Source organism: Arachis ipaensis, chromosome B8 (genome assembly GCF_059453495.1).
Source record: "Arachis ipaensis isolate K30076 ecotype BB chromosome B8, ASM5945349v1, whole genome shotgun sequence".
NCBI lineage: Eukaryota > Viridiplantae > Streptophyta > Magnoliopsida > Fabales > Fabaceae > Arachis > Arachis ipaensis.
In genome coordinates this window covers 81247593-81258619 of record NC_142443.1, presented here as the reverse complement: position 1 = coordinate 81258619, position 11027 = coordinate 81247593, and the positions used below count along the sequence as shown (strand labels likewise).

The 11027-nt window shown below is 40.9% G+C and overlaps 1 protein-coding gene and 1 non-coding gene across 2 annotated transcripts; one reads left to right on the top strand and one right to left on the bottom strand.

Annotated features, from left to right (window-relative positions):
* Positions 1–1301: 1301 nt before the first annotated feature.
* Positions 1302–1409, bottom strand: LOC148548589 (small nucleolar RNA R71). Its single transcript, XR_015897924.1, has one exon. It is a non-coding gene; the product is annotated as a small nucleolar RNA R71 (small nucleolar RNA).
* A 6604-nt stretch (positions 1410–8013) lies between these two features.
* LOC148548588 (uncharacterized) lies at positions 8014–8613 on the top strand. Its single transcript, XM_088496540.1, has one exon. The coding sequence runs from the start codon at positions 8014–8016 to the stop codon at positions 8611–8613; it is 600 nt and encodes a 199-aa protein (XP_088352666.1).
* Positions 8614–11027: the final 2414 nt, after the last annotated feature.

The following is an 11027-nucleotide window of genomic DNA, read 5'->3' as shown; positions in this document are numbered from 1 at the left end:
TTTTTAATTGATTCCTTTGAGTTTTATTTATCATGTCTTTCTTTAATTCCCTTTCCTATGTTATGAGTTCTACATTCACAATGAGCGAGTAGTTCCCTAACTTGATGGGAAGTTGATTGAAAGGAACCCTTGAGTTGGAATGCTCAAAAGAGAAATTGTAATTGGGTTTATTGTTGGATTGCCATCTAGTCACTAACACCAGTCCTTCCAAGTAAGCGGATAGGGACTTATGAATAAAAACAGCATTCCAACTTGTTTGACTTTCCTTTACTTAGTAAGGGATAACTAAACAGAACAACCTTCAATTATCAATTAATCTTGAGAGTACTGCAACAAGAATAGGGCTTCCAATTAATCTACTCCCAGTCAAGGCTTTTATTTAAATTACTTAATTTCCCCTATTTAATTTCTTGTTTATTCAACTCAAACTCTTTTTGAAAATATCTGATTAATAAAATAGCACACCTTTCTGCAACTCGTTGGGAGACGACCTGGGATTCATACTCCCAGTATTTTAATTTTAATTTTTGTGACAACCCTTCTAAATTGATAAGCGGAATTCTGGTTGGTTAAGAGCTATACTTGCAATGCATATTTTATAACAATTCTTGACTCGCCAATTTCCGCCACGTCAATTTTTGGCGCCGTTGCCAGGGAGTTGCAATAGAGTGCTAAAGTTATTGATTGGATTTTATTTATTTGCATTTTATTTTATTTTGCTACTATGAGCTGCTTGTTTCTTTCGTTAGATGACGCGTTCACTTCCTGATCCAAACTTGCCAGTATTCGATCCTGAGATTGAAAGAACTATTTCACGAATAAGGCAAGCTCGGCGTCGGTTAGTCTTCTCTGAGGGTGGATCTGAAACGTCACTTGAGAAAGAAACCAGCCCCCGTTCTATTGATTTGGTTGATTTACGTGCAGGTAACATGGCAGCAGCTAGGAGAGTTACTATCCAGGAGGCTGGAGCCCCTGATTTTACAATGCAACCATTTCATGCGCATCACCCAGTGGTGGCTACAGACTTTGAAATAAAGACCGCACAGCTCAATTTGATGCCCAAGTTTCATGACTTGCCTGCTCAGGAGCCTATCAAGCACCTGAGAGATTTTCAAGCAGCCTGTTCTACTGTCAGGTGTGATGGTGCAGATGAAACTTCAATTTTGCTAAAAGCTTTCCCGTTTTCTCTTGAAGGGAAGACAAGAGAGTGGTACTACACTCAACCAGCAGCAACTGTATCAAACTGGGATACACTGAGAAGAGAATTCTTGGAAAAATTCTTTCTAGCTGAAGTTACTGATAAACTGAGGAAAGACATTTCCATGATTGTTCAAGATGAATCTGAGACTCTCTATGAATACTGGGAGTGCTTCAATAATCTTCTAGAAGCATGCCCCCATCATATGATTGACAAGATAGTGTTGTTCGGTTACGTCACACAGGGCATGAGGCCCCAAGATAAGACCACATTGGAAAGTGCTAGAAATGAGTCTATGAAAAAGTACAAGACTACTGATGAGGCATGGCAATTGATCAGCGACTTAGCTGAATCCACTCGGAATCACAGGCAGAAACAAGGCCGTTCAAAAGCTGTTGCAGAAGTATCCTCTAGCAGAGAGACTGCTGCTCTAACTCAGAGTATCTATGAAATGACCAACTTGCTGAAGCAGATGCAATTGAATCAACAACAAGTGTAGCAAGCTCAACCTTCTCTACCACAGCAAAACCAACAGTTAGTCCCACAGAGAGTTTACGGAATCTGTGCTGATTATAGCCACTATACTGATGAATGTCCGCAGCTCCAGCAGGAAGACAACACCGTGGCAGCCACTCATAACTTCTATGACCGCCCCAACCAAGGGTACAATCAAGGTGGCAATTACAACCATGGATGGCAGGACAATTCTAACCAGAATTGGAGGGACAACAACAACAATAGAGGAGGCAGAGACAATCAGGGAAATCAGAGGTGGAATAATAACAACAACAGGCAGCAGAACCAGAACCAGCCTTACAGAGCACCTCACCTGAGACAATCCCAAGGACCACAGAATACCCAACAGCAGACCTCTCAAATTACTTATCCTTCCTCATCTTCTAATGATGATTTACTACAATCCATTGATCGGAGACAGCAGACCATGGAAAATAACATTAATGCCACTCTAAATGGTCTGAACGCTACTTTGCAAGCTCTTGTCTCACAAATTGGATCAATGAATAACTCCAATAACCAACCTATGAGCTCCAGTGGAATCCCCTCTCAACCATTACCCAATCCAAAGGGTGGCATTAATGTCATCACCCTCAGGTCCGGAACCACACTGCAGGAGAGGAATCAGGAGGAGCTAAGCCCACCAAAACACGCCTCAGCTGAAGAGGTAGTGGAAATAGAAGATGTTGAAGAGGAAGAGGACATACAGGACATAGCTGAAAAAAAAGAAGTTCAACCACAGGAGAAAGCACCACAGGGCGCAGATACTGCAGAAGACACCATTCCCATTCCATTTCCACAACTTGCAAGGAAGCCCAGGAAGCAGCTGGAACCTGATCCCAAAATGGTAGAGATATTCAAAAAGGTTGAGGTAACGGTTCCTCTTTTTGATGTTATTCAACAGGTACCTAAATATGCAAAGTTTCTAAAAGATTTATGTATACATAAAGACAAAATTAATGAATTAGAAACTATTCCTTTAGGTAGTTCCATATCTGCTTTAATGGGAGGTTTACCTGAAAAGTGTAGTGACCCAGGTCCTTGTATGGTTAATTGTACTATTGGTTGTGTGATAATTTCTGACTGCATGTGTGATTTAGAAGCATGTGTGAGTATAATGCCTTTGTCTATATATGATATTTTGAGGCTCCCTCCCTTAAAAAGGTCAGCAGCTCATTTTGTGTTAGCAGATAAAAGCATTAATAAAGTGGTTGGAGTTGCTGAAGATGTATTAGTGGGCATTAAGGGGCTCACATTCCCCACTGATTTTTATATTCTGGAGATGCCCCAAAATGACTCAGAGAAGCCGTCATCAATCCTACTTGGAAGACTTTTCCTGAAGACATCAAAGTTCAAATTGGATGCTTTTTCAGGAACATACTCTTTTGAAATAGATGGCCGATTAGTAAGTTTCAATCTTAATGGAGTTATGAAGCACCCTCCAGAAGATCATTCTATCTTCCAGTGTGACATCATTGACGAAACCGTAGCTAAAGTTCACCAGGAGGAGTTAGAAGAGAAGCACACAGGACAAGGTCCGAGTGTAGGGACACTCTTGAACGACAATGATGGCACTTCGCCATTTTCACCAGCTTCAGACAATCCAGAGCCTGACCATGAGCAGAAGTTAGAGTTGAAACCCCTTCCTCCACACCTCAAATATGCTTACCTTGAGGACAAGCAAAAGTGTCCAGTTATCATTGCAAGGGAACTCACTTCTCAACAAGAAGAGTAGTTACTTAGTGTGCTGAGGAGGCACAAGAAGGAAATTGGGTGGAGTTTGGCAGATATAGTAGGCATCAACCCTCAAGTATGTGAGCACATAATATTTTTAGAAGAGGGAGCAAGGCCCGTTCGTCAACCCCAGAGAAGACTGAACCCCACTATCTTAGAGGTTGTCAAGAAGGAAGTGACCAGACTACTGGATGCAGATATCATCTATCCCATCTCAGACAGTGAATGGGTAAGCCCAGTACAAGTGGTGCCAAAGAAGTCTGGAGTCACTACAGTGAAGAATGAGCATGGAGAGCTCATAGCAACCAGAGTACAGAATGCTTGGAGGGTCTGCATTGATTACAGATGCCTCAACCAAGTAACCCGTAAGGGTCACTATCCTCTTCCATTCATTGATCAAATGCTGGATCGCCTGTCAGGTAAATCACATTATTGCTTTTTAGATGGTTACACAGGTTATTTCCAGATTCATATAGCTCCTGAGGATTAGGAAAAAACTACTTTTACATGTCCTTTTGGGACTTATGCTTACAAGAGAATGCCCCTTGGCTTGTGCAATGCACCAGCTACCTTCCAAAGGTGCATGATGAGTCTTTTCTCTGATCTTATTGAGGACTGTATGGAAGTTTTTATGGATGATTTTAGTGTTTATGGTGATTCCTTTAGCCTTTGCTTAGATGGATTATCTAGAGTATTAGATAGATATGTCAATACAAACCTTGTATTAAATTTTGAAAAATGTCACTTTATGGTTAAACAAGGGAATATACTAGGACATGTTGTGTCTAATACTGGCATTTCTGTAGATCCAGCAAAAGTGGATGTTATTTCTAGTTTACCTTACCCCTCTTCTGTGAGGAAAGTCCGCTCGTTCCTTGGCCATGCAGGTTTTTACAGGAGATTCATTAAGGACTTCAGTAAGGTAGCACTTCCCTTATCCAGACTACTGCAGAAGGATATTGAGTTCGTGTTCAGTGAAGATTGCAAACAAGCGTTTGATAAGCTGAAGACCACCCTGACTCAAGCTCTAATTGTGAAAGGACCAGACTGAAACCAGCCATTCGAAATAATGTGCGACGCTTCCAACCATGCAGTAGGAGCAGCATTGGCTTAGCGTGAAGGTAAGGATCCTTTTGTTATTGCTTATGCGTCTAAAACTCTAGATGCCGCACAGTCCAATTACACGACTACTGAGAAAGAGCTTCTTGCTATTGTTTTTGCTCTGGATAAATTCTGAGCCTATTTACTTGGTACGAAGGTAGTAGTGAACTCAGACCTCGCAGCTCTAAAGTATCTATTAGCTAAAAAGGAGTCCAAACCAAGGCTTATACGTTGGATACTGCTATTACAAGAATTTGATTTAGAAATTAAGGATAGGAGTGGTAACCAGAATTTAGTGGCAGACCATTTGAGTCGCCTCGAGCACATTACAGATGACCCCACTCCTATAGCTGATAATTTCCCATTTGATAACCTGTAGCTAATTATCTAGTTAGTCGCACCTTTCCTCCAAACTTTTCTAAGCATCAAAGAGACAAGCTGAAAAGCGAGTCTAAATATTATATATGGGATGACCCATATTTATGGAGATGTAGCGCTGACCAGGTAATTAGACGGTGTGTGCCTCAATCAGAATTCCAGTCCATCTTAGAGGCCTGTCACTCATCTGAGAGTGGAGGACATTTTGGCCCTCAAAGAACAGCTAGAAAAGTCTTAGACTGTGGATTCTGGTGGCCTACACTTTTTAGAGACGCTGCTGAATTTTGTAGATCTTGTTTCCCATGCCAAAAATTTGGTAATATATCCAGGAGGGATGATATGCCTCAACAAATTATGCTTTTCTGTGAAATTTTTGACGTCTGGGGCATTGACTTCATGGGTCCATTTCCAAATTCTATGGTTATTTTTATATATTGTTAGCTTAGTCTATGGAAAAGCTTGTCATATCCCTGTGGAAGTAGAGCACAAAGCCTTTTGGGCAGTAAAGGAGTGCAACATGGGAATTGAGAAAGCTGGAGCTGAAAGGAAATTACAACTGCAAGAATTGGAAAGCCTTCGCCTAGAAGCTTATGAGAACTCAAGACTATACAAGGAGAAGATGAAGGCTGTACATGATCAGCACATTAAGAGAAAAGAGTTCCAACCTGGGAACTTAGTCCTCCTTTACAAATCTCAACTGAGGCTCATGCCAGGCAAGTTGAGATCAAGATGGGAAGGTCCATACAAAGTAGAGAAGGCCGAACCGTACGAAGTTTATCACCTAAGCCATCCTTCAAGCTCTGAACTTATCAAAGTTAATGGACATCGTTTAAAGCTGTACCATGGAGAGAGGATGCAGAAAAACAAGGAGCTCGAGATCTTCCTCTTGAAAGATCCTCACATAGCCAAAGATTGAGCTAATGGAGCGTCCAACTTACGGATGTTAAAGCAAAGTGCTGGGTGGGAGACAAGTCACCATGGTATGATCGTTCTTTTCTTTATTTCTAGTTTTTCTATTTAATAACACTTCTCTTTATTAGTACATTTCGTGCATCTGTATTTACATACTTTTACTTTTATAAAAAAAAATTCACGCGACGCGACCGCATCATTGACGCGTCCGCTTCGCAGAAGATGGGAGGAATTAATAAAATGAATAGAGAGTCACGCAAGAGCGTGGCTGGAGGCGTGCCAATGGCACAAACTGCCCCCATGCGACCACGTCGCCGACGCGTCCGCATCGAGTGGGAACATTGGCCTCCCACGCGACCGCGTCACCCACGCGGCCGCGTGCCCTGGATTTCGACGTAAAAAGGGTGCACGGCCGAAAGTTGTGCAAGAGTGGTGCTGGATTGGTGGTAACGCAGAAATTCTTCCCACGTAGCCGCGTGACCGACGCGACCACTTCATATCCTTCTCATGACCACTCGCGCGATCGCATGCCCCGCGCGATCGCGTCACCCAATATTTGGCAATTAATGATTTTGAGCAGAGAGTTGTGCGAGTGCGAGGCTGCCCTCGCGCCAGTAGCATAAAACGGGTCACACGACCGCGTGACCGACGTGACCGCGTTAATTATTATAAGTGCAAATCGCACGACTGTGTGCTCCACGCGACCGCGTCGATTGCGCCGCACAGCTCCCCTGATTTGCCACTTATCTTATCTTTTTCTCCTCAAATCCTATTTTCTCTTTTCCCTCCTTATTTCTTCCTCCTCCCTTTTTCCTTCTTCCTTCTTTCTCACTTTTTACACTCTCACTCTCTCTCTCACCCCCATTAACAAGATTTTTCTTTTTCTTCTTCTCTCCTTACTTTTCTATTTTTCTTCTTACTTTTATATGTTATCTTCTTTTCTTTTCTTTTTACTTTCATTATTCATATTTTCTTTTTCTTTCTTTTTTCCTTTTTACTTGGTGTTAGAAATTTATTTGAGTCATTATTTCTCATTATATGCTTGTGGATTGTTCTAAATTTGTTTGGCAATTATATATTACTTTTTAAAGGGTTGCTTGCATGTTCAATTTAATACTTTCCATACATTATTTCACCATGCATGCTATGTGTTTGTGAAAAAGCCCATATGGCATTATGCACTTTTCTACGTTATTCTATTCTACTATTAAATGCCCGTTTTTCACAAAACCCCTTTTATATTTTATTCGTTAAAAATAATTGTCAATACAAACGTGATGGTTTGTTACAAGTGATGCTTGATCTATGTTACTCATGCCTTTGCCCTCATGCCAATAAACACCTTGCATTCACTTGTCGTCATATGCACTACCTATTTTCCATTAATATCTTTTCACATGTAGTCATGACCATGTGTTAACATCATTTACCTTTAAATGTGCATTCATAACCATCCTTTTCCATTCTCTTCCTTGCTCTATCTCTTTGAATTTAATTTACTTTCTCTTCCCTTTTTCAGAATGGCCACCAAGAAAGGAAAAGAGAAAGCTATTCCCAAATCAACAGCAAGAAGAGGAACAAAAAGAGCACTAGTGGCAGAACCCTCTTCAACTGCGGTAAAGCCCTCAACAAAGAGACTTAAGAGGATTATAAAGGTTGATGATAAAGAAAAAGCCTTCCCAGCAAAGGACACTGCGCGATTTCCCAATCGCTACTATGAGCAGATGTTCCCCATCCTGGCAGAAAGGAGCTACAACAACGAATACCTTTTTCTCCTCCCAAACCATATTGCTACCTTTGTTGAGTCGCAAATTGCACAAAGACAATGGGGTTTCCTACAGAGACAGCCGAGGCAGGTCAATCTTTCTTGGGTAGTCGAGTTCTACTCCAACTTCCACCAGCCAACCCTGTAGTCTGTCTTTGTCCGTCAGAAGCAAGTCCCCATTACAGAAGAGGCCATTCAAAGAGCTCTAGGTCTTCACCCTATTCCAGAAGGTTTGGACACCTTTCAAGAAGCCGCCCTCAAGCGCCAGATGTACCAATTTGACTGGGACGCCGTTCTCAGAGTTATCGCACTACCTGGCAGCCGATGGATCTACGGATACCATCGTACCCGTCCTAAGGGAATCTCGACTTCAGCACTTACCTTGGAGGCTCGCGTATGGGCACAGATCATGTCCCATTATGTCTTTCCGAGCACTCATGAGTCCTCCTTCACTGCGGACATGGCTGTTCTACTATGGTGCATCCTTACTGACCAACCTCTGAACCTACCAAGACACATCCGGAATGCCATGGGACACGTACAAATTACGGGCAACTTACCTTTTCCCGCCTTGGTCTCAGATCTCGTCTCCGCAGCCGGAGTCTCCTTCAGAGCTGGGAATACCAAAGCCATGCTTCCACGGGACGATCAATATGTCCCTAATGGGAAATATATCAGACCCTCAGCAGCCACTACAAGCCAGCCTATTGAACCGGCTGCAAACATTCCTCCTTCAGTACCACAAGCACCTACCACAGACCAACTGCTCCGTCAAATACTCGAAAGGTTGGATCGGCAGGAACACAAAGCTAAGATGAGAGAGCGCGGTAACAAGCGCCGATTCACTTACCTCAAGGAGCTTATCATGGGAAAATTCAAGGACTCAGACACGCCGGACTCCACTTCCTTTACCAGCTCAGGGAGTCATGATGGTCCCGACTGTGGAGATACTGCTACCAGCCCACCCCTGTTCCTGACAGATGGCACCGAGGACGGTGCAAAGCCTTAAGTGTGGGGAGGTCAGTCAGTACCTGACTCCCGGAGGTAATTTCTCTTTCCTAAACACCAATAAATTAGGATATTTAGTTAGTTTTTCTTTTATAGAATAGGATAAATTGCATAGTAATAGATTAGTTGCATGCATGTTTGGTGCACGAAATTGTGATCCCTGGTAATGGCTCCAAAAACTTGGTGCTCTAATATTAATTCATGATTTGTCACAACTTCGATACAACTAACCAGCAAGTGCACTGGGTCGTCTAAGTAATAAAACCTTACGTGAGTAAGGGTCGATCCCACGGAGATTGTTGGTATGAAGCAAGCTATGGTCATCTTGTAAATCCCAGTCAGGCGGATATCAAATGGTTATAGTATTTTCGAATAATAATAATAAATAACAGAAAATAAAGATAAAAATACTTATGTATATCATTGGTAAGAATTTCAGATAAGCGTATAGAGATGCTTTCGTTCCTCTGACTCTCTGCTTTCTCGCTGCCTTCATCCAATCAGTCTTACTCCTTTCCATGGCAAGCTTTCTGTAAGGGCATCACCGTTGTCAATGGCTACATCCCATCCTCTCTGTGAAAATGGTCCAAATGCTCTGTCACGGCACGGCTAATCATCTGGAGGTTCTCGATCCTACTGGAATAGGATTTACTATCCTTTTGCGTCTATCACTACGCCCAGCACTCGCGAGTTTGAAGTTCGTCACAGCCATCCCTTCCCAGATCCTACTCGGAATACCACAGACAAGGTTTAGACTTTCCGGATCTCAGGAATGGCCATCCATGGGTTCTAACTTATACCACGAAGACACTAATAACGTGGACTCGGTCCCCTGTATTAGATATCCAAGAGATATTCATTCTAGCATGTTTGCATGTAGAACGGAAGTGTTTGTCAGGCACGCGTTCATAAGTGAGAATGATGATGAGCGTCACATAATCATCACATTCATCATGTTCTTGAGAACGAATAGATATCTTAGAAGCGGAATAAGTTGAATTGAATAGAAAACAGTAGTACTTTACATTAAATCATGAGGAACAGCAGAGCTCCACACCTTAATCTATGGAGTGCAGAAACTCTACCGTTGAAAATATATAAGTGATGAAGGTTCAGGCATGGCCGATGGCCAGCCCCCAAACGTGATCAATATGATCCAAAGTTGAACTAAAAATCATAAGATGTCTAATACAATAGTAAAATGTCCTATTTATACTAAACTCTGGTTTGTGACGTGTTTCTGGCGTTTAACTCCAGACTGCAGCGTAGAACTGGTGTTCAACGCCCTTTTGCGTCATCTAAACTCGAAAAAAGTATAGACTATTATATATTTCTGGAAAGCCCTGGATGTCTACTTTCCAACGCCGTTAAGAGCGCGCCATTTGGAGTTCTGTAGCTCCAGAAAATCCACTTTGAGTGCAGAGAGGTCAGAATCCAACAGCATCAGCAGTCCTTCTTCAACCTCTGAATCTGATTTTTGCTCAAGTCCCTCAATTTCAGCCAGAAAATACCTGAAATCATAGAAAAACACACAAACTCATAGTAAAGTCCAGAAATGTGAATTTAACATAAAAACTAAAAAAAAACATCCCTAAAAGTAACTAGATCCTACTAAAAACATACTAAAAATAATGCCAAAAAACGTATAAATTATCCGCTCATCAATGTTCTACTTGATTGAAAAGACAATAAGTTTTTTCTAAGACTCTATTTTTGGAACAAAATTTCACTAATTTTAATTAAAATTTTTATGTTAAATTTGCTTGAAGTTGTATTTAGAACATGATTTTTGAGCTAAAGAACACACAACCTGTGAGATTTGAGCCTTTATGCATGATTATATTATTTAACCATAATTATTTTATTCTTGTGTGTTTACTTCTCTATGATTATAATCTATATTTTGTTTCATCCTATATGTCCAATATTTATTATATTTATATGTTTGCATATGATTGAGGCCATTAATTGTTTAGCTCACTTATCCAAATTAAGCCTACCCTTTCAATTACCTTTGTTAGCCACTTTGAGCCTTTGAATCCCATTTGTTCTATATTTTGCCACATTACTAGCCTTAAGCGGAAAAATAATTATATATCCCAAACTGAATCTTTGGTTAGCTTAAGATAGAATTGTGTGTGCTAATTAAGTATGGGAATTTGTGGAAACAAAAGATAATAAGAGAATGTGTCATGATAATATAATGGAAATTTGGAAACCTACTCATGTGAAACTATAAGAATTAAAAATCTATGTGCATTGATAAGCTATGTTTATTTTTATGCTTATGAAAAAAAAACAAAAAAACAAAAAAACAAAAAAACAAAAAAAATATTCAATAAATAAATAAGGGGACAAAATTACCCCAATGCTAAGTTAAGAATTCAAGGATCAATGCATGTATGATAAAATTAA